Genomic DNA, 25,496 nt, shown 5'->3' with positions numbered 1-25,496 from the left:
CGTTTGGCTGATGGGTTGGACGGCCGGCTGGCGGTCGTCTCAGGTGCTCGGTAAGCTTAGATGTTAACATCTTGCTGAGCAAACCTGATTCAGGACCCATGTTTATATTTTTCTTCATGCTCATAACTATTTGATGCTGGTGTGTATCGCATCTCTATGTCTTTATTGAAAAGTCAATAAACATATTTTTAACAAAAAAATTGTAGCAAACGTTTACTTGTTCCCTGTAATAGGAATACACCTCCCTATCATTGCAGGATTTTGCACTGTGACAAGAACATAGAGATCTAACAATTTACAATCATCTGTAGTTATACTTGTCACAGCAATGTACTTGTAACTATCAAGTCTACGAAATGTAATGAGCACCGAAAGAATTGGATTTAAATAGCAGTATAATAAGTAAGATCCTCCACAAAACTACATTTTTATGAGCTATATTGTTAGCTCAAATGTTCACAGGCAAAATATTTGGTCAACCAACAAACTTCAATTGTAAAGTAGCATAAACCTATTAATACTATGCATATATCAGGCTGCTCCATAATTCTGACTGTTATTCAGTGCAATTTGCTGTGCAACTCGGTGATTAACAGTTTCAAAATAAAAACAGCCTCAGTGTTTTTGATGACCATTGTATATTTTCTCACCCACCTGCTTGGATAACTGTTCCTCGCACAACTTGTAGAGGGTATAAAATTTTCGACTGAGGATTTGGTTATCCCGGAACCCGGCACTGGCCAGTTTTACTCTCATAATGATAGCACGGTCTGGTACCATCATTGCCACTGTACGGAACTGAACTTTCAAATTTTCAGGCAGCTCCTGACGACCCGCATAGCCTGGATTCTATCAGACAGAAAATGAGTGTATGTAAACTCATGAACACCTTTTAAATCTTCCGAAACAGCCTTACTTTACATCATTTTAACTTATCTAGGTGTATTCTGTCTTCACTGATTGAAAATGCAATCACTGTAAACACTCAAAATAGATTTTCTTTGGAACATGTGACCAGGAAGAAGAGTTTAAAGGGTTATATTAACATTTGACAAAATAGAACATATGATGTTAATACAAAATGAAAATGTGTCAGCTGAAAAACTGTGAAGTTATGGTTAATTAAAATACATATTTATATGGGAAAGTGCAGAGCTACCTGCAACAGGTGTTAGTATAAAGGCTTATTTGAACTGGTTGATTTTTGGCATGGAATGTTGTCGAGTTCAATAAACACAATTAAAGTTTAAACTATCCTTACCAATGTATTCAATAGCAAACATTCATGCAATAATTCAAATAAAGAGGCTCAAAGCCTCTTTGGGGCATATTTAATAGGATCCAAGTTTGTCGAAGGTGCATGATGCGGCATGGTAACCCACTAAGGGCTATTTCACACGCTCCGGCTCCTGCCGGGCGGCGAATCCCCGCACGGCCAAGAAGCCGTGCCGCACCAAGAACTTTACAATGGAGGGGATGGCCACAGCCTCACAGCCGTCCTTTCCAGTGGTGGGATCCGGCTGCAACCTGCCGGCCGGGCCGTGGGAATGGCCACAATCGTGTCCATTATTAACTACTGTGTGCGGCACGGCTTTTGGTCGTGCAGGGTTTAGCCGCCAGCAGGAGCCGGAGCGTGTGAAATAGCCCTAAGGGTAAGGATAAAAGCTCACTGACAGCATGTAGGTCACAGCCTGGACACGCCTAAACATACGTAGTACTGCCCACGAAGGGTCACACTTCAGTTCTGCATTCCCCCTATATGTTTGTTATCTAGTTGTGTAGTTAATAGAGTTATTGAAGGTGCTGCAAGAAGGGATTGCATATGAATAAGGAAACTATAGCTGATTGTTAAATACATTAAAAAAACTGGTGCATTATTAGTGGGTTATTGCATATGGGTTTGATATTTTATACTAGGCGTTACTGCATATTGCATTTTCCACATATACAAGACATTGTGAAATGGCTTATACAGTATCTGTGGAACAATGCATTATATAATCACAATGAGAAAATATATTGTATACTTTGCATGTCAGTGATAAAGGGTGGTATTCAATTAACCCTTTGCGTGCCAACGATGCTGTGAGATCCACAAAATATCCGCTAAAAATGCCAGCATCGCTCACAGTATAAATAAATAGTTAGTATAAATAAATACAAATACAGCCAAATCAATTAACTGTTTAGTTAAATATTGCACCCAAAAAAAGAACAGTCACTGTGAGCAATGCTGGCATTTTTAGAAGGATATTTTGAAGATCTCTCACAGCAACGTTGGCACTCAAAGGGTTAAGTCCGTTTTTTTCAGCTAGCTGAATAATACAGACTTTATGATTACATTTTGGGACAATTTTTAGTCATTTTTCACCAATGCAGTTTCACTATTTTTTAAAGTCAAAACCACAGCAGCAATAAATGACTAAAAAACAGCTACAATTAAAAAAAAAGTGCCAGAGTTTTTGACTAGTCATTAGATTGGTTGAATGTACATTCGACCTAAAAACAGCGAAAAAGTTAATTTTTTCATCTATTAGAAAAAATGGCACTTAATTGAATATTCCACTTGGGGGGGGGGGGGGTATTCAATCACGGGCCACAGCTGTCTAGCTGTGACCCTGTCCTGTTCTCGGTCTGCTGGACTGAGAAAAAGCAGGCTGGATTCAATGTCCCGCCTGCAGCGGGACAAGAAGAGGTGAGCTACAGCCGGGAACTCGTCACTTCCCGGCTGTTCTTGGCCTGACTGCTTGTGATGTTGGGCTCATTCTGCTGAGATACCCTGTTCAATGCTGTCAGGGAAGACAGCATTGAATAGGGCCCCACAGCCATCTCGCCCGTCGGAAGATGGCTGCGGGTAATTGAATACCCCCCTTAGTCTGTATATTAATTACACTAACTACAAATCACAATGATTGTGTATGATTGGGACATATCTGCTGTATCTATGGGCTTCAAAGTGTATAGTGGTTAATGAATGGAGAGAACTCTTGGCAGACCCAATAGATGATATACAGCAATGTGTGATGGAGGTTAGTCTACACAATAAAAATCATAAAAGTTCTTTGGTTTATTAACCAGGCAGAACAATTTTGCGGGATGATACAGGTTTAATGCAGCAGGTATGTACAACAGGTACACAATGCACACAGTTGATGTATCAGATCAGTTTGTGACCAGTAATGACAAGTGGGAGAGGGCCCCCTTGTCTAAAGTGCGCCGGGCCTCCTGAAGGCATAATCCGGCCCTGATGGTATGGTTGAGCATGTGCAGTAGTACACAAGGGTTGGAGGTTAGGCCTCCGGCAGTCTGAGGTACTGGCATCAGGACAGAGCAAGTGCAAGGAGCTCTCTCTTGACAATACTAATCTAGCATGTAAATTAGGTATTGTACTGTTGCATTGTGCAGAATGATGTAAAATACAAAGGGATATAAAGCGATGATCTTTGACACTAAAAGCGTGGGTGATAACTTGGAAAACAGTGTGAGACACTCCACGACACAATAGGCATAGTGGGACATACTGTACACCACTCAACACAACACAACACAACACAACAGATAAATAAAGAACCCGTATGCTAGAATACACAGACAATGCATAGAGCTTTGAGTTATAACAAAGGAAACACATATTAACAAAACTAATTAAAAAACACATACTGTGAGCCAATTGAAGCCGTAATGCAGGTGCAAATACTATTTCTTTATACAAGGTTTTGTGCTTGGTTGCCTTCATTATTCCCATGAATAGTGTTCATTCTAGCACCTGCTATCTTTAAAAACCCATGCAGTTCCTCTTCCCTACCTGGGGTATCTCGGTCTGCTGTGGTGTTTCTAGCACATGTCTGGTTGGCATATCAGTGCTGATATACAGAACACACTGTGCTAGAAGCACTTCAGCAGACAGCGACACCCCAGGCAAGGAAGAGGAACTGCATGGGTTTTCAAAGATAGCGGGTGCTAGAATGAACACTACATGAATGTAATTATTCATTTTGAAATGGACTATACACCCTTGCATCATTACTGAATATTTATTTGGTCTTTAATTTGAAAAAATGTTTCTCATTATTCACATATTGTTAGAAAGAGAACTAGTCAGACTTCAAGTAAATAGGCAGTATTAGCATGACAGTTACAATACCATTTGTGTTGAGTGCTGTGGGTTAGGAGATTCACGGCATTTATGTCATTTTACAGCCAGTGGGCCTGATTCGCAAATGTAAAATCTTTCTCAAATGGGTGAGTTATTTTGTTTCTGTGCAGGGTAAATTCTGACTGCTTTATTTTTACACTGCAATTTTGATTTCAGGTTGAACACACCCCACCAAACACTGCCTCTCTCTGCACATATTACATCTGCCCCACCTGCAGTGCACATCATTTTTCTCCATTTGAGAAAGATTTGGCTTTTACTATCAACTCTGAATCAGGCCCAGTGTTGCCTGTACTACAGTTAGCAAGAAAGCACACTGCCCAGCTACTACAAGATACTCTATGTTGCACTGACATTAGGAAGAAGACTACTCTGTTACATCGTTTTTCTACCCTCCCGCATGCTGCTTATTGGAGTCTCCCACTGTCCCACAAAACGTAATCAAATCAAAACAAAATCAAACCCCAGATGCCGCTACTGACCCATTGAGAATTCAGACTGTGCGGAAGTTAGAGCTGGATGAGGAATAAAGGGAAGCAAAGACATGCAAGGTAGGGACTCATGATGATGGCACTACTATGGTGGAGACAGATACATCGAAGGGGGGCTGATAAATCTGCTATGAGGAGGGGGCAAAGACAGGGAGAGTGGGATCTCATGGGGGCAATGAACTACTTTGCGACAAGAGTCTTGATACATGGGGAGATTTTCACTCAGTAATCATTACACCCTGCTGCAGAACTAGCTGACAGTTCCTTCATATTAGATAGATAGATATTAGTATGCACTATGTGGCTCTGCTATGTAATGTAGTTGTGAGCTCGGCATGTAGCCCTGCCTGGTAATGTAGCTGTGATGTCAGAGTGGTGCACTGCCATCCGAGACATGCAGTCCAAGTAGGCACTGCCATAGTTTTGACATATTTTTTACTTTATTCTACTAATTTTCATAGTCATAAGTCACCAAATATGCAGCGCACCAGGGAAAGAAACCAGGGAGAGGCAGTGACCAGCTCTGCCTCCCCTCCTTATGTCAGATAGTGCATGGGGCTAGTGGTGGGGCCATGCTGTAGTCAATAATGTTGCATACAAAGCGGACACATTCAGAATCCCGACACCGAAATCCTGACTCTAGACCACAACATCGATGCTGGAAACCCTTCTTGCAACCAGAAGACTGACACCAGAATTCCATCATGGATGGAGATGTCATCACCAGCATCCGGCCTGCTATCCCAACTGCCAGCAACCAGATCGTACTGTAAGTATGCCAGTATGGTTAAGCCACAGCGCAGGAGGGGAAAAAGGTTAGGATGCAGGAAGGCTAGAATGCTGGGAGGGAGGGTTAGGGTTAGGATCTAAGAATGGAGGGTAAGGGGATAGTGTAGGAAGGTTAGGGTTAGGTACTAATGAGGACTGTTAAGTTAGCTTGCACGGGGGTTTAGGGTTAGGGGGCAGGGAAAAGGTAAGTATACTTACCGGGTCCCTGTCAGGATTCTCTCCAGTGGGATGCCGCTGGTCTTCTAACCGCTGGCATCCTGTCCGCCAATCATCCCCAGCTCTACAATTAGGCAATTTCAGGCAGCTGCCTAAGGGCTCCAGAGTCATGGGGGCAACCCTGAGTCTATCACAAAATTAAGGATGACTCTTAGTGAGGTATCCTTCTTGAACTTATAGCAAATCGCAGGTGTTGAAATGTTAAGATGCTACCTCCACATGTTTACTAGAGGTTCTGGAAGTCGGTATTGGTGTGTGGGTGTTGGTGGGAGCAGTAAGTTGATGTTTTGCGTGGGGTGACGAAAAACCTTGCACTGCCCCTGAGTGACAATATATACACCAATAGGTGGAGATAGACACACCCCTTGGACAGAATGTGACATACCCCCTCAATGCGGCGCACTATAATATGACCTATGATCTCCCTGAAATTACTTTTCAAAAGTAAGCAAGTATGCTTTGTTACAATTCCATTTATTTAAGTTTACAGCAATTAGGGTACTTGTGAGTTATCTGGGCGCCCGATTTTTTGATTGTATGCCTTAAGTTAAGGCATACAATCAGATGCGATGCGATGCGATATCGCATCGCATCGCATCGCATGCGACCATCGGATGCGATGACCCGATTTTTCCATAGGAATCAATGTTAAAATGATTCCTATGGAAAAAGGGGTCCTTTTCATACCCCTACTATCCAAGTGGGCATGGAGTTGGATATAAACCTGTGGCGAGCGTAGCGAGCCACCGAGCCCGAAGCGTGGCGAGCGTAGCGAGCCCCGCGAGGGGACGGTATTCTGTGTCCCCTCGCGGGGCTCGCTACGCTCGCCACGCTTCGGGCTCGGTGGCTCGCTACAGGTTTATATCCAACTCCATGCCCACTTGGATAGTAGGGGTATGAAAAGAACCCCTTTTTCCCATTGAATTCCATGTTAAAATGGACTCAGTCCATTTTAACATTGATTCCTATGGAAAAATCGGGTCATCGCATCGCATCGCATCGCATCCGATGGTCGCATGCGATGCGATGCGATGTGCCCGATCCGACCCGATTTAGAAATCGGGCGCCCAGATAACTCACAAGTACCGCAATTAGCATTAGAAGAGTCTCCTAAATCTATCTGAATACAAGTTACAGACACTTACCATAGTTAAAAATATACCAAATTCTCTATCCATTTCAACAACATCCCCATCTGTGAATATGAACTGGCTTTTCTTGTTCTTTTTGCACTGCAAGACTATGTAAATCTGCTGTGCAGCCACTGATAGCACAGGCAGCTCAATGCGATTGAACTCATCAAAGCAGCCCCAAGCACCGGACTGAGCCAAACCTGTGCCAAACAAAAATTCAAAAGTTTTTAAATCATAGTGCCAACAAGTACATTTCCCTATATACAAACACAAATAATGGCATTTCTTGGTCAACACCACCAAATAGTGCAAAATAATTATTTAATTAGTGAAACTGTACATTATTTTCTTTCCATGAGAATGCACAGTAACATAGGGCCTCATTCTAGTTCACTCTTTCTGACAAAATCCTTCTTAGATGGACAAAACCATGTGCACTGCAGGTGGGGCAGATGTTACTTGTGCAGATATAATTAAATTTGAGTGGGGTTTTACTTCAACGTGAGATCTATATTGCAGTGTAAAAATAAAGCAGTCAGTATTTACCCTGCCCAGAAAAAAAATAACTCACCCAAATCTAATTATCCCTGTACATGTTACATCTGCCCCCCTGTAGTGCACATGGTTTTGTCCATCTAAGAAGGATTTTGTCAGAAAGAGTGAACTAGAATAAGGCCCATAGTAGCTGAGGTTGAAAAAAGACTTTAGTCAAGTTCAACTTATAAATGATATCCTGCAGTGTAATGGCCAGGATGAGGTCACTGCCTATCTGTTATAAACTAGAATCCTTGATGACCAAATAAGGCTGTCCAAATTATTACAGGTCCACTATAGTTTATTATGATTAATAGTATATCATGTATACTTTTTTCTGCTAAAATTGTGTCTCTTAGTTATATGTATCCATTGGGTCTGGCAGTGTATTCTATATCTTAACTACCCTTACTGTAAAGAAACCTTTCCTTCACTGGCTGAGAAATTTGCTCTCCTCTAAGGCTTTAAACTTAGGGGGTGACCGTGTGTCCTGTGAACAGTCCTTATAATAAACAGATCGCCAGCTAGTTTGCTGTATTGACCCTTTATGTATTTGTATATATTTATAACATTTCCTCTTAGACGCCTCTTTTTCTACTGTAAACATTCCTACCCTGGCTAGCCTTTCCTCATAACCCAATGACTAGTCTCAACCCTGAATCAATTTAGTTGCTCTTCTCTGAACCTTTTCAAGTTCCAAGATGCATACCTCCCAACTTCTTAACTGCCCGAAGCAGGACCCTCGCTCGGCGTAGCCATGCGCCGCGGCAAAAAGGAGACATGTTATATGTAAATGAGGGTGGGACATATGCTAATCATGTCTCCCGCCGGGCCACGCCACCTTTTCGCCCTCTGCGTCGCTGAATAGATGCTGTACGCATGCGTCTATTAATTCATGCTGGGGGTCAACTGCCCCCCCCCCCCCCCATGCCGCGGGACACTACCGGCCCCGCCAAAAATGGGACTTTTGAGAGGTATGAAGATGTCGTTTTTTGTGGACTGGTGCCCAGAACTGTACACTGTATTCCAGATGGGCGGCAACAACGATTTATACAGAGGCATGATTACACTATCTTCCCTTGCCTCTATTCCCCTTTTTATGAATGCTATTACCTTATTGGCCTTTAATGATCAATGATGATTTACCATTATGCATTCTATTTAGGTTTATTGATAAAGATACAATTGAAATCTATAGTATACTAATGGGGAAGTAACAAGTGGAGCGGAGCCATGATGTATAGGAGAGATAAGAATGTGAGAGCACCTTTACCTGAAGGTAGAGACTTAAACTACATCAAATACCAAGTACTGTGTGACATATCTCATCCCCATCACATTTAAGAAGAAGGATTTTGCCTGTAAGGGAGGTGCACCATAGAATTGTGAAAGAAAACAATGGAACAGAGCATATTACTGGTGCAGGCTCCTCTGGGGATACGTTTTTATGATAACATGACCTTGGACACTTTCTGTTCGCTTTTATAAGGAGGAAATGCTTTTCCATTCAGTTCTTCTCTTAAGCTTTTGAATACTTCATCCAGAAATACTTGCATTAGGATTCAGAAAGCACTGAATTAACAAATGACTGCAGCCTTCTGTTAACTCTTTTGATGCAGAAAGCGGCCAATAAGGAATGTTATATATATATATATATATATATATATATATCATTTCACAAGGTCACCAGCCAGGTACTGGGAGCATGCTGCTTCGGAGACACATAAAGCAGCTGAACACATGAACGGACACCCGGTTTAGACAGTGTAATTACTAAACTGTGCTGCTTGCTAATCAGTTCATATAGATCTCTGCATCTTTTTCTTCAGCGGCAATTTACAGAGACTGCACATGAATACTTTGCTTAATATTTAAATGGGACATTTGCCACTGAATTATTTATAAATATTACAGTCACTTATACTGTGCTCTTATTGTAGTCTGCATTTACAATTCAGGTTGCAGTAAAAAGGTATGTGATAGATGGGCACTTTATCTTCTAGCCTCGGCAGAAGATTCCGAGGAGCTGAACAGTGCATAATAGCTACCTGTGCAGAGATGAGAAAAGTTTGGGCCTAATTCCCATGTGGTTGGTGGAGCATTGCTGCTGCTTACTTGGAAGTAGTAGTATGGTAATGCAGCAGGAGCGTCTGGTATAAGTCTGGTCTACTGAATGCATTAGTGATAGGTGCTACATCCTAGGATGCAGCATGGACAACAGTAGCCAGCTGCGAGACCTCATGGCAGCCGCTGTTCCAACCAAGAGGCCAAGAAATCTGTTTCCTGTTGGCACACCCACAAAATGGTGACTCTTTGGGAAACTAAGGCTGTTGTCACGGCACAACAGCTGCAGACTGTCAATTAAGTGACGTTGGCTGCCATAGTGTGTTCAATAATGCAGGACTCGTTCTGCACATGTGCAGTATGGGTCCAAAACATGCGAAAAGTACCAATGTTTGGTACTTTGTACTATGGACCTACGAATGTCGGGTCATATCCGGTGAGGCTCTGAATTAGGCCATATAATATTTACATTTTGCCTGAGGAGAAATGTTACAAGAAAATGCATCTGGTATTAAAATTGGTACCTCATGAGTACTTTACTGTATGTATATTCTTATTTGGGGCTAATCCTATTTACAATACCAGCTGTACTTTTTCACATCTTTTAAAATGGAGAAGAGTCTTACGCTCTACTTTGTAATAATTTTCCACTCATTTATTTAAATATATTCAAATTAAATGCACCATTAATTTATATATGTGCCAAATATTTTCACATTTGCTTTTCTGTTTATTTTAATTTGTTTAATTGAATCTATTCAATCTCTATGACTAGAGACTCAATGATCAGATGCACATTAAACTGTTCTGCACTGCCATCTACTGGCTGTTACCACAATATTCTATGAACAAAATTGCAGATTTAACCTGTGTATATGATCAACAATGTACCATGTCCACAATGACTCTGAAGGGAAACAATTTTCAGACTAAAAATTTTTGGGGGTTATATTAAAGGCCACGGAGTTTCTCACAAGTGTAAATCACATGTATTAAGCTCAGTAAAGTGCAGTCTGGAAATAGTTTTCTTTAGATTTTCATAGACCTCAAGTATCAGTATATACCTGTAGTTATTCATTATTCCACTACGCAAAAATAGGCCGCTTCCCTCTATGCACTAGATTAGATAATGCAAAATGATTTTGCGGTTTGAAAATCATACCTTTATATATACGGCCAAGACCTCTGTAGTCCATTTGGTCAGAACAGTTGAAAACCACCACATATTTTCCAAGACACTTGCCCATGTCCTTGGTGGTTTCAGTCTTTCCAGTTCCAGCAGGACCTGCCGGTGCTCCACCCATGCTCATTCCCAGAGCCTGAGAGAGGGTAATGTAACATCTGCAAAAGTCAGGAATGAAAAAAGGGAGAAGTACAGTCAGAGGCGTAACTCTGGGAGGCAATGGAGTCATCTGCCCCCAAGCTTCTGCTCCCAAGGGGGCACCTATCATCCCCTGCTTGATATTGCTTCTGTGGCTAACTCCCCCTCCAAGCAGGGCAACAGATATCACACTCACTTAAGAGTGTGTCACTCCTTTATCAAGACAAGAACGTTCTTGTCTTGATACAAGACTGACATCCAAAACGTAGAATAGACCTTCTTGGTTCATACATACATATAAGGTGGTGTGTGTGGGGGGCACCAATATTTATCTTGCCTCCGGGCAACTGGGGCGAACTTACGCCACTAAGTACAGTAGTAAACTTTTAGAACAAATGCAGAATGGGTCAAGATGGGATGAAATTGTCCATTTTTCATAACGAATGTAAATAGATCAATAGTTAATATCCTGGATTATAAAAGTGTGCATGACTCTCTTCACATGCCTACTTAGTAATAGCTATCTAAAGAGAAGCAAGCACCACCAACTAAGGAACATATTCTAACCTAGAGTGGTGCCATTGACTAATAATACTCTCAATGGGGAGCATGCACTGACCCAATCAGACAATTCTAACTAGTATCTAGTGGCTCCAGAACTCTCTTCCTTGCATATAGGACTCAGAAGACTGTGGTTACGGACATTTTCAAGCAGTGCTTGCAACACAAAAGACTAGATCCCAGGGTCCCCATTGGCCTATATTTTAAGGTTGCAAGCTTAGGCGAGAGAGTCTGTACTTGCTGGAATGATCCTTTAAGTATTTTTATATTTTACTATCATTCTTACCTAATTGTAAGTTATTCTCCTATCCAAGAGAGGCCCGTACAAGAGATGCTGCAGGACACTTTGCGAGGGCTGTCAGGCACCAAACCATAAAAGAGAATCTACATTCTAACCAAAAAACAGCAGGTAACCAACTAAATCCCAATAGCAGTCTGTATAAGTACCATGTAGTGATTGAAAAACCTTTATAATCTTGATTTATGAGGAAGGGTTAAATGATTCCATATTAAAATCCTATTTTTTGTAAAAAGCAATCTAAATATTTAGCAATGTTGCCTGCCTATCAAAGTACCAAAAGTACCAAAATTAGAGTAGTGTTTACTAAAAACAGCGAACTAGAAGATGACCATTTCCATATGGGGCAGCAACACTAACAGGAGAGTTTCAATAACCTCAAAGTAGTTGCACTTTGCCAAGATATTATCCATATATTGACATCAGGCAAGTACTGTCCTGCCCCATATCATATATATAATATCAAGGTAAAGCAAGTCTAAGTAAAGATACCTCGTTTTATAAAGATGGCGTCAGAAAAATGACAAAAGAACGAATAAGGGGTATCCAGCAAGGGTCTCTGACAGAATTCCAAATGGGCAAATTGAGTGGCATGTAGATATATATATATATATATATATATATATATATATATATATAGACATCAGGCCATAGGTACAAGAGATCCTACTCCATCAGAGACCTGAGAGCAGGTCTCCCCATTTCTCCTATTTCAATGGACCATTGCTGTACCTTGGATTGGAGCACAACCGTGTTGATTTCTACCTAATTTGTGTGCGGATAACCTGCTGCTATATATATATACCTGAAGGATACCTGCAGCCAGTTCAGTTTGCACATTTTGCTTCAACCAGAAATTGAGCTGTCTACAGCCTATACCTACACTTACCGCATCTACATTACAACTGAGCATCGGATATTGTGGATCTGGTCGTCAGTACTACATTGATCTGGTCGTCAGTACTACATAGACAGGATGGTCCCCTAAAAATTAAGTCACCTAATACTTGCACCAGAAATTGGTGTACTAAGAAGGCCGTGGACACCCCATATGTTTGTGGATACTTCTGCCTCACAAATGAACATCTGATATCTGGGATCCAAAGTTTACTCAACCGACGGGAAGGCCATAGCAGCCAACAGTCACTAACCTATTACACCCCAAAGGTGTTAAAAGAAGGTTGTGGATACTCCACACGCATTTGAAGCGTTTGATATTGTACCTAAAGTAAAGCCCCTGATTAAGTATTTTTCACAACGAAACGCGTCGGGTTACTGATGTCACATTCTGAAAATGAAACAATGTCCAGATGTGGATCTTGAAATATAATAAAGCATTCTGGTTTTAAGATCAAACATTGTATTTGGTTACTGTATTATGTACCATTATTATTGGTGAGAAGTGTTTGTGGGGATACCAAATGTGTCATGAGCAGCCCAGTTCAACCCCTAAACCTTTAAACCATGCATAGGGGTGGAGTAGCTGGCTCTAGGAAGCAGAGCACTGCCTGAAGTGTCCTAGGAGCACTGCCATTGGATGCTCCAGGTGGCTTTGCAGCTCTTCCGTTTGAGGCCCATTCAATGCACAAGTCTGTCTCTGTGGTCTTATTAAGTGTTTGCGATACTTAACGGTCTATGGGTCAATAGTATCGAGGACAAAAACGATGTTGCACTGCAGGTGGGGCAAATGCAAGAGAGAGAGAGTTAGATATGGGTGGGGTGTGCTCATTGCATTACAGTGTAAGACTAAAGCAGTCAGTACTTACACTGTACATAAACAAAATACCTCATTCAAATCTAACTCACCAATCCACGTGTTTTCTTACCTCGCTGATTTTTCCGACAGCCCAAAAAAATCGTCATTTGGATGGAAACCATTGAATGCAAATTCGACCGAAAACCATAAAAAAGTGCAGATTTTCCAACTGGCGGAAAAATTGGCATGGGTTTGAATACCCCGGGAGGTGTAAAAAAAAATGGTCACTTATCGCTGATTTTGTTTTGCCTTCCTGTTTTAAACAAAATCCCCAATAAATGACAGTATTGAGGCTAATAGGAATCAGTAATTGTCCTAATAGTTTGAAGAGCCTTAATATGACCTTGATTAAAACTATTTTTAAAATGAGCAAAATAGAGCACTTCTACTTATTAATAATGCCAACGTCTTGTAACGGTGTTGACCTTTATATTTTATGCTCTATCTCCATATTATCATGGAATGGCTGTCTCTCCCCTACCTGAAGTGCAGAAGCAGCTATCATAAGGGATTAGCACCATTTCTCCAAGTGCTGGCGTTGGTGCATTGCGGGCATGGTGGTTGTGACAAACCCCTTCATCCAGATGCGGGAACGTGCCCCTAAACAGTTTCAGTCAAGCTCCAAACTTGGAAACCCACAGGGAGTCATATGGAAAAAAACTGATGCGGACACATTGGAGCAACTCTAACTGCGGCCATCACCATCTCAGCCGGAACTGGACGTTTACTGATTAATAGTTAGTAATAAATATTAAGGGACCTACCTCATTCGTTTTAGCTATTGAAGGATGTACAAAAAGGTTTCACATTGTTTTATGGAAAAAATAAAATTATGTCTGTGCTCACAATTAGGATGCAGGAGACATGAGCTGGGTATAGTGCATGCTGGGTAAAGTGCATGTTTGAGTGTTGCTATTTTGTACCATGAAGTTCTAGATCAAGGGTTCTTATATATGGAGGAAAGCAATTAATGTAATTGATTTTTACTCAAGGTATTCATACAAGATAAGCTATATTAGGTCAATGGTTAATTACTACTCAACCAGTGAATGTATATTGATATAATGAGGTGAACATTTGAATTCATATCACAGCACATAAACCTGGCATTGCACAGTATAAATGCGAGCATCAGTCATATTACCATTCTCACATGAAAGGATAGTGACATATCATTCTTTACAGCTCATGTCCTTCATACTGTACCTATCAGTCAGAGGAGTAATGACCAGCCTGTCAGTGCAGCCCAAGTATTCGTTGCAGTAGCTGAACTCCACATCTGTAATCTGGATGATACATTTATCTATATCTTCTATGAAATAAAATCTGGATTGCTTTTGCCATTCAAAATCTGAAGCTGATCTTATATTCATACGGACCTAATAAGAAGAACATAAAAATAAATTCTGTGTTTACCTCATGTCTAGCACTGTCTTTTCTGCCTGCATTTCCTACATTCTTTTAATCCAATACTGTATATCTTTACATTACTGCAGCATCCAAGAATTCATGCTGGTAAACATTTTCTCAATGTGAATATATAAAAATGGTCCTTTAAGTACAGATTGGCATACTTATCCTACAGACAGATTAAACATTGAGAGGAGGGTTCACTCTACATCAGTGCTAAATCACTCTGTAAAACCATGCTGGCAGTATTGTGTGTGCATGATGCAAAAGCAGCCAGCATATTCTCTACATGTAATAAAATTGCACCGGCTCGCTTTGCTTTAGAATAAGGTTTATCGAGGTGCACATATACTGCCTTTAGAAGGATATGCTTTTGACTCTAACTAAAGCTCATTCAAAGTATGACTAATGCTAATCACACCCAGAAATATGGACAAACTGACTACATATCACCATGCATGCTTCCCAAAATGATTGGCATACCATAATCATGGTTGGGATGGGATTTTTATCTGATTATATGCACATACCTATGTGTAACACAATGTCAAATCACTGGTGATCAAATGATCAGCTTTGTGAGTGGCCAAACTGGGAACGAATCATACTGCCCATTGCTTAGGATTGATCATTTCGGCCATTTTCAATTTGGACACCCCGGAATATTGGGATATATAGTTTGAAAGGATAAGACTAGAGCTAAACATGCTCCCAATAGATGTACATGCATTGTGTTCTATAATATCTACAGGATTTTACCTCCAGATTACCAACACTTATTGGATATAAACTGGACATCAAGATAAGAGTGTTTCATTTAACTGCATATGGAGTTAAATACCACTGATTTATGCCAGCTTTACTAATATCTCTGCAGTACAAGCGGATATTGCAGGGTGATCACGAGAACGCTAAGGAGACACTGCTCTTTAAAAAAAGATTTGCCTGAGTTTATTGAAGGCAGGATGGGAGAGAGATTCCCTCATTCCTAGATACCAGAGCATGTGAGTTACAGGAAATGTGAGAGCACTTTTGCTCTCACACCTCCTTCCTGGCTTTTACATTTTTGGAATGTTTATCCTGGAAAGGGCAGGACTGTATGATGTCACTGTGAATGACTGCAGCATCAAGACCCACCCCATACCGGTTACAAGCAACAGCAACAATAAAAGGAAGGGGCTTTTAGGTAGGTTTCTCTTACCGAGGTTGTTAATACAAGCCCTGTTCATTCTCAAAAGCGAAGGGGTTAACAAGAATATTCTTTTTGCGTAATAGACATCATTATACTTGTACAATGCACCACAGAACTCATCATTTCATTAACATTGGAGTGATTGGAAATTGCAGCCTACCAGATCATCAAAGATATCCTTCTGGTGAACATGAATGGTGATCAAAGTTTCATACTTGGTTCTCTCCATCTTGGTTAGATCCCGTGTTGTCATGTCAATCAAATCATTGAGCAAATCAAGGAATTTTTGATTGGTTGTTTGCATAACCTTTAGGAAAGAGACAGTGATGTTTAGAGATCAGTAAATGTAGAACTCAGTAATGCAATACCAAGAGTCAGATACAAAGAGCCTGATGAGCGGCTGTGATTACTTATGTATTCTCAAGTTTAAAAGCATAAAACTGCTGGCATATGAATTCCCCTTGTGCACTACTGTGTGATGGACTAAGCAAAACCCTGCAATGCCTACTTTTCTTATCTGAGCAATGCTCAAGTGTGGTAGTGAATCAGATCTTTAGACCATCAACACAACATTGACTCATTGAACAGCCCCTTCCTGGTGCAGAGTCTCCCTTGTAACTATCTTACAATATGGTCACTGTCTCTTTCTTGCTGTGAAAGGCGTATTAGCTGCATGCCGATGCACGCCCACAATATTCCGTTAACATCTCCTCTTTGGGGGTTATTCTGGTTGATTCGCTAGGATGCGTATTCACTGGCCCACCATTCGCAAGGTGTGTTCCATCGCACTGGTTGCGAATTGATGTTTTACTTAGACATCCATTCACAGCTTGCAGGGGAACACCCACATCATTCAATGGTCAGTAGTCATGCACGCATATGTAAGGGTGGTCCGAGGCACTCTTACATATTCCTGCACATTCTGAAGTAAATGGTCGGGCAGCAGATATCCGATGATGTCAGCTACCCACCCCCGTCGGCCACGTCATGGCCTCATTAGCATGAGATTGGCCAGTGTTCTAATGGAAACACCCATCAAATGCTGGGCATTCACATATGCTAATGAAGCCGCCCCACGCCCCTCTCTGCCCCCCATACACTGTCCTGGGTGTGTGCACCCAGTGATCTGAGCATTCACAGTGGGTGCACGCACCCTGTGTATGCACATGCACAGAGATGCGCATGCACAGTACCAAAACATTGGTCCCCGTGCAAACAAACGCCCTTTGCGAACGGACCAGAATAAGGTCCTTTAAGCGATAACTTTAGATCGCCTTCCAATCTCCCCTGTGAACTTTCCAGGGATCGCATAAGCCATCTCAAGTAATAGCAATGTCAAAAACAACTGCATATGCAATCACACGCTTTGCCTCAAATGTGTAAAGCATGGGTCTTCAAACTGTGGCCCTCCAGATGTTGTGAAACTACAAATCCCAGCATGCCTGCCACAGTTTTGCTATAAGGGAGTGTTAAAACTGTGGCAAGGCATGCTGGGATTTGTAGTTTCACAACATCTGGAGGGCCACAGTTTGAAGACCCATGGTGTAAAGTAATGGTTTCCACAAGTGCAGTAGCAAGTAATTGCACAACTGTGGCATTACATCCATCTCTAAATCTGGCCAAAAGTCACAAAATATTATTTAGCCAACAATTTTAATACTGTATGTCCCTATTAACTGACAGAATTAGTAGATTTGACATTAAAACATAGACATATAATTAAACAAATATGAAGCATGAGTGTCAAAATATAAAAATAACTTCTTATCTATGGAGCAGATTTGAGGAGTCACACTTTTCTTTGTTATGCAAAGAAGATACACAGATGTACAGTAAGCGTCTAATTTCCAAAATAACAATGAAACACCTTTTTGTCTGTTTTGGAGATGTTTAGGGCATCTTCTGCATCCCTCGTCCAGATCATTTGAATTCCAAGAAGACCAATCTGTGCTGGATAGATGGCCTGAAAGTCATACAGCTTAAATCCAGAGTCACTGATTGCGATTGATGCCTGTCTGATTATGGTATGCAGAGTCTTCTTCACTCCATTAAGGAGAAGCCCCAGCCACGACTCCACATTTCCCTAAGAATAAACATTTATATCAGAAAACATTACATTTCCATACGCATCTATGAGCAATTTTCACTGTCCTACTTTGACTACTGCACTCCGATATTATACTAGCTCTGGCCCATAGAGATCGGGACATTGAATCCCGCCTGCCGATAAACTGGCAAGCAGAACAAAAACGGGCCAGGGTTCTGACTGTCGGATGTAGCGACAGTCGGAACCTGGGATTGAATACCCCCCTAATAGTCTAATAACATGCTATACAGCACGCACTGTCCTTCTCATGCATAAAGCAAGCTATGCTGCAGCTAGCACACATAATCCCAGTTGTGATCTATTTTTTATGACATCTTTAATCTTCCCTTTGCAAGTGACTATAACATAAATAAGTCTCAATAAGTGCCATCTGATTTGCTTATTTATGGCTAGATGGAGTATTTACCTGTTGTTTCAAAATGGCTGCCTGAGTAAAGAAGTGGACATTTCCTACAGCTGCACATGAGGCCTGCAGCATAGTACTACTACATGCTGCATGCAGACACGCCGATAGGAGGAATTACACAGAAAACATGGCACACTTTCAGCAATAACTATGCAGCGTGTGAAAAAGTGCTGTATGCAGGAGTGTGGGTGTTAATATAATAACAGAGTACAGTGGCAGACAAAATAACATGATATAGTACTAACTTTAAAAAATAATAGATTATCTAGTACACAATCTTACCTGCGCATTGATGGGTTCAATTAAGTTCACTTTTTCTCCTTCTTGAGATTCAAAATACAAAATCTGATCATAGTTCTTCTCATGAAAGCCCACTCTATTCACATTATCAAACAAACTTAGAAGATGAGCCTAGAAAAGACAAATAAGGGCAAGCCATGTAAACAGACAACTACGTTTTTTAATTAAAATTTTACTTCAGTTTATAGCCACTTATAGACAAATGTTACATATATGTGAGTTTTTCAGTCATCTCAACACGTAAAATTGTCGGTATACTGTAGCTTTAATTATCTTCAGATACTTAAAGAGCTGAATATACCATTATTGCACTGTCATGAAACGGGATGCGGTCATTTGGTCTACTGCATTATGGTAGAAAGTCATTAGGTCGAATCCATTAGGTCGACATGCTAAAAGGTCGACATGACTCTAGGTCGACATGGGAAAAGGTCGACATGATTCTAGTTCGAAAGGTCATTAGTTCGACAGGTCATTAGTTCGACAAGGTCATTAGTTCGACATTGTCTATGTCGACATTCACAAGGTCGACTTGGAGTGTTTCACTGTTTTTTGAGCCAACATGTGCCGACAGGCAGTATTTCATGCCCTACCATCCACTAGGGCGTGGTGGGAGAATAAAATAGTGTGCCGAGCGTAGCGAGGCACCGTGCCCGACGCATAGCGAGCGCAGCGAGCGATGCGAGGGGATGCAGTGCACTTTAAACTGTGTCCATGTCGACTGTGTTGACATTCAGGTAAAAAAACTGTGAAAAACCCCATGTCGACCTTGTGAATGTCGACATAGACAATGTCGAACTAATGACCTTGTCGAACTAATGACCTGTCGAACTAATGACCTTTCGACCTAGAATCATGTCGACCTTTTCCCATGTCGACCTTTTAGCATGTCGACCTAATGGATTCGACCTAATGACTTTCTACCATAATGCAATAGACCAAATGATCCCAACCCCATGAAACACTCTTTGCTGTGCAAGCTTCTATTTTCCAAGTACAGTATGTGTGATGAATTTGAGCAATTTGGGTGCCTGAACCTCATCTTAACATAAAGGTACATACATTTGACTTACAGAGAGTTTGTCTGCAAAAGTTTGACAGGAGCCGGGGACTATGCTCCTTCTTATTACCAGTGATTGTATTCCCCATTGCCTCTATTCCTTTCAACTTATAAGGACACTGTCCCTGTCCTAAAGAGCCCAGATCTGGACATCATAATTACACAAGCAATCAGCTCACCACCTCCCAGAGTCTCAGCTCATCTCCTGAAATAATCTATAATTATGTCTACACTAGTAAGCCCACTCAAAGCAAATGCTTCAAAAGCCTTGTGATCATAGGCGAATCTAAGGGGTGGTCCGGGGTTGCACCAGACCACCTATTAGACTGCCCGGCCGCTCTGTACCTTTAAATAGAATCACCGCTGCTGCCTATTTATTCACACCAAAAAGATGGCCACGGGAAGGATGAGTGCATGCCCGACGGCACACAGCTCCTCCCATGGTCCTTTGCGGAGCGTGAGCGTCGGGCAGCTCCCTCCGTCTCTATCCTCCTTGTGCTGCTGCAGGCTAGCGTGTGCAGGGTCCAGGTCTCAAGTGGCGGGGATTGAGAGTCCTGGGTGCCGGGCAGCACAGAAACAGTAATTTTCTGCAGTGCGATACAGGAGCGCGCATCGGGATCCCTTGCGATCTGCATGCGATTTGCATGCGATACCGATGCGATTCTGACTATATTGTCAAAAATCACAGGGTGATTGTACGAGTGTGTACACACCATAAGTGAAGTGAGTGTCATTTGCGCCTCAGCCTGTCCCCCTCCACATTGCCTTGCCCTGCCTTAAAAAAAAACGTGGTTGTCTGTCCCCCCCCCCCTGGCCCTGGTTATATATATATATATATATATATATATATATATATATATATATATATATATATATAGCAAAAGAGAACAAAGTGCGCCCATTGTTTAAAGTACCACCACCAGATGTCTAATGACAGCAACTGTGTAGAAGATAGCAAAAGAGAACAAAGTGCGCCCCTTGTTTAAAGTACCACCACAAGATGTCTAATGACAGCAACTGTGTAATGACAACAACTATGTAGTTATACAAAAAATGTATACAATATTAAAAGACAATAAAACATTTTTTCATCTGTGTAGAGTCATGAATTCAATTCAGTCAATATATGGAAAAACGCGTTTCGTCGATAAAACGACTTCCTCAGGGGCAAATTTCCGTAGATAGCTTAACCAAGAATAATAGTGTAATAATCCCGATAGATTTATTCTGACTCAGTATGAGAGGAGTAAATCCTTAAAAGGTCTTTAATCCTGATGCTATGATAGCATATATATTCTAAAATCTCAAAGCAGAGAGCACAGCGAACCTCCACTGAATCCAAACGTTTTATCGACGAAACGCGTTGGGTTTTTCCATATATTGACTGAATTGAATTCATGACTCTACACAGATGAAAAAATGTTTTATTGTCTTTTAATATTGTATAAAATTTTTGTATAACTACATAGTTGTTGTCATTACACAGTTGCTGTCATTAGACATCTTGTGGTGGCACTTTAAACAAGGGGCGCACTTTAATCTCTTTTGCTATCTTCTTTCCCTATTCCCCCACTAACAGGGGGGACTTACAAATGTAGCGGGATTCATCTTTGCAGGTGATGGCGCCGCCATCTGTATGCCGGAAGGGGACATGGCGCGCGCGTCCCCTTCCGACGGTGCTGCCCTCGATCGCCCGGTGCCCACACCGGGCGACCGCACTCCCCCCACAGTGGCCAGAGGTCCCCCCCCAGCCCCTCGAGCGGGAGGCGGACAGTATTGCGTCCGCCTCGCCGCCCGGATACTGAGACGCGCGTGCGTGGGGGACGCGCGTGCGTGGGAGACGCACGCGCGTCTCAGTCAGATAGAGGCGCCGTGTTGCTGGCGATCCGCCAGCAGCATGCTGCTGGCGGATCGCCAGCAACAACAAGGCCGGCTACATCTGTACAAGGTCGCTGCCCACTCATAATTTCTAGCGCATTGAAGGGGTATTTTCTCTTGATATATATATATACACATATATATATATATATATATATATATATATATATCTAGCAAATGGTGCTCTGGCTCTCTGGCTCCCCCACGGGGGTATTGCGCTCTGGTGCCTTCCCTGGAGATGAATCCATGTAGATAGGGAGAATAAACGGGCGTCACTCAGAGACTTGTAGTAAGCAAAAAACGTGTATTGGGTACACAGGTTACAGCTACGTTTCGGGGACGTGCTCCTGACGAAGGGGAGCACGTCCCCGAAACATAGATGTAACCTGTGTACCCAATACACATTTTTTGCTTACTACAAGTCTCTGAGTGACGCCCGTTTATTCTCCATATATATATATATATATATATATATATATATATAATTGCAAAGAAGTCTGAATAACATGAAAATGGGAGTACATATACAACAAGGTCACAAGTGCACTTTATGTGTAAGTCCATATTCACTGTGATACAGCCATAGCAATTATGGCTGTATCACAGTGAATATGGAATACAGTGAATATATATGTACAAGTACACTGGTGACCTTTTATGTACCCCATATTTTCATGTTATTCATGAAGTAAAAATACTTCTTTCATTGAAAAAAATGGGGGCGTGACTTGCCCCTGTTAAGCCACACCCTTCAAATGAGGCCACAACCCCAATTCATTATGTATAGTCTGGGACCACCCATTAACACATTTCTAGATTTGCCTATGCATGTGATTGGCTCTGTGTTTGTACATGTGTGAGAGAAAGCGATGTTGTTTTACTCGCTGCCAACAGATGGCAGTGTTTAGAAAAAACACAGTCAGACACTAGACATATATATATATATATATACATATATACATATATATATATATATATATATATATATATATATATATATATATATATATACTGACTTGTAGTGGCAGTAATTGCTACTTTTACACTCATCATGCATTAGGGTCTGAGGCACTTATTTAATTTAACCTTTAACTCTTGCTTATCCTGCCACTAAATGTAATAATTAAAATAGGTGAGGATAGAGAAACTTCCAATAATTATATTGCCAGAATCATATATATATATATATATATATATATATATATATATATATATATATATATATATATATATATATATATATATATATATATATATATATATATATATATAGGATTCTGGCAATATAATTATTGGAAGTTTCTCTATCCTCACCTATTTTAATTATTACATTTAGTGGCAGGATAAGCAAGAGTTAAAGGTTAAATTAAATAAGTGCCTCAGACCCTAATGCATGATGAGTGTAAAAGTAGCAATTACTGCCACTACAAGTCAGTAAATATAAAATTATTATTATTTCAGCTAGAAAAAAAAGTGTTTTTTTGTTGTTGTTATTGTTATAAAGAAACAAATCTAATTGTATACAAGACTAGGGGCAGTATTCAATGAAAAAAAATTCTCTGTGTATGGCGAGAGATTTTTTCTCTCACCATGCACTCTCCGTGTTCCGGAGCCTCCTGCTCCCACTATTCAATGTATTTAAGACTCGCCGCCACTAGCGGTGAGTCTTAACCCCTGCAGCGGACGAGCGTCCGCGGCAGGGAGCTGACAGGGAGCCGTGGGACGGTGGCATCCAAGGAGATTAAAGTCTCCCTGGATGCCCCAGAACATATGTGGAGGGGAGGGGGCTCCCCGGGACCCAGGCAGCACAGGCTGCCCCCCCCTATAGCCAGCGGGGGACCCAGTATTCACTGCACCGGATCGTGCATATTAACGATCGGGTGCAGTGAATATATGAATATCTAATGAGCGGCTCGAGCGCTCCGGCCCCCTGCTGGCTGCACTGTGTAAAAAAAAAAATTAATTTTTTTTTATTATTAAATATATATTCATGTGCTATAAGCACATGAATAAAAATAACATGCCCCTTCACAGAAAAAAAAACCTGATTTTTTGACACCAAAATTAAAAAAAAAACCCTTTTAGTTTAAAAGTTCACATTCCAGCTCTCCATCAAAAGATGGAGAATTTCTACACGGAGAGAGATGGCGAAAATCACTTAGAAAGACGGCGAATATTTCACATTGAATAGGGTGGTTCACTTTTGGAGAGCAAAATGGTCCGTCCAAGGCGAAAAAAGCAAAAATTCTCCATAAAACACTGAGAATTTTTCTCATTGAATACTGCCCAAAGAATGACACTAAAGTGCGCACCAAACGGTCACGCAGCTACTCTACACTACAAAGTGAAGATAGAGAAAGAATATATAGAGAGCGCTGATGTTGTCCACCACCTAGTAGGTTTTCACCAATGGTATGCAAAAGAGATGAATACAACTGATAATAATACAATCTGTAGATTTATTAAAATTCTTCGTTAAAATTCACGTCTGATCGTTCATTTCCCGATGATCGTTTTTAAAAAAAAAAATGGGAAATGAACGATCAGACGTGAATTTTAACGAAGAATTTTAATAAATCTACAGATTGTATTATTATCTCTTTTGCATACCATTGGTGAAAACCTACTAGGTGGGGGACAACATCAGCGCTCTCTATATATTCTTTCTCTTTCTAAATCTAATTGTATGTTCACATTGTTTTTAATCACAAAACAAAGACAGCTTTTACCTGTATGGTGTGTGAATCTGAGGCTTGTCCTAGTATTTCTAGAAGGGCGGGATCTGAAACAAAGAAGAACCGAGGGAATACCAAACGTTTCTTTTCCAGATATCCAGTAAGGGATTTCTGACACATCTCCAGCTGTTCCAGCAAATGTGGTAACAACTGTGCCAATGTTTCATCGCCAACGCAGCATTGAACTATATTGGTTGTCTCATGAGCCCTCTGCATGATCTTCTGCCAAGACTTATCAATGTTCTGGAATCTCTTGGCCTCCTAGAATGAGTCACATGAATACCACTGTCAAAGCCTTTTTATGGTGAGGTCATGTGTAACATTTTATATTCATCTGTTAAAAAGCAACTAAATGCCAGTTGGTTAAAAAATTTACAGATATAAAAATGATCTTTATGCAGTAGGTCAGTAGTAGCTCATTTACATAAGGTAAGTAAACATTTTTAGGCTAGGTTGAAAAACAGATATTGTACATTTTATTCATGCATTATACTGTTACATTGCATTACTAATGTGTGCATGTGTTTATTAATGTATACAGTTTACTAAAAACATAAATACATTAAAATAGCCAGATAAAGGTTATGGGGGTTTGGCTCAGAGGTTCCACAGGGCCCCCCTCTTTCAGGTGACATCCCCACCTGGAGATGCACAAAAAGTGCTCTATTTAAATTAAAAGTAGTTGCCAGGACATATTTTGCACTAACGGGGATTTAAAACTTAATAAAGTGACATTACAGCCACATCTATGTTAGGTTGGGAATGAGTCCGAGAGACAAAGGTAGGGTTTAGCCTAAGAGATACAGGGGAGATGAAAGTATGAGATACAGGTTGGATGAGCTGATGGCTCCCTCCAGTACCCGGTCCCTTGTCAGCTCCCAACAGCACTGCAGGTAGTACCTGTGCTTCTGGCAAATGGAGGCACAGGAGGTGGAGAACCCCCCCCCCCCCCCCCTCCTCTGTGTTAAGTGCTCCAGGCCCCTCCTAAGGCTTAATCCTGCCATGGGCAGACGGAACATGTCTAAACATCATTGTTCACAGACATATCGGATATGAACACCCACCAATCTGCTACGAATATATAATTCC

The 25,496-nt window shown here is 41.1% G+C and overlaps 1 protein-coding gene across 1 annotated transcript in view; it reads right to left on the bottom strand.

Moving 5' to 3' along the window:
* Nucleotides 1–25,496, bottom strand: part of LOC146080772 (dynein axonemal heavy chain 5-like) — a 357,582-nt gene that overhangs the window by 179,725 nt on the left and 152,361 nt on the right. Inside the window, exons 37-44 of the mRNA XM_083188420.1 lie at nt 24,402–24,668; nt 18,717–18,845; nt 17,789–18,004; nt 16,082–16,228; nt 14,526–14,698; nt 10,546–10,724; nt 6,798–6,985; nt 655–849 (exon numbers count right to left, since the gene is read on the bottom strand). Of these exons, the coding sequence (XP_083044546.1) occupies nt 655–849; nt 6,798–6,985; nt 10,546–10,724; nt 14,526–14,698; nt 16,082–16,228; nt 17,789–18,004; nt 18,717–18,845; nt 24,402–24,668 (1,494 nt within the window). The remainder of the gene's footprint in view (nt 1–654; nt 850–6,797; nt 6,986–10,545; nt 10,725–14,525; nt 14,699–16,081; nt 16,229–17,788; nt 18,005–18,716; nt 18,846–24,401; nt 24,669–25,496) is intronic.

The sequence above is a fragment of the Crinia signifera genome, chromosome 5 (genome assembly GCF_055691185.1).
Source record: "Crinia signifera chromosome 5, ASM5569118v1, whole genome shotgun sequence".
NCBI classification, from domain to species: domain Eukaryota; kingdom Metazoa; phylum Chordata; class Amphibia; order Anura; family Myobatrachidae; genus Crinia; species Crinia signifera.
This window is presented reverse-complemented; position numbering and strand designations above follow the sequence as displayed.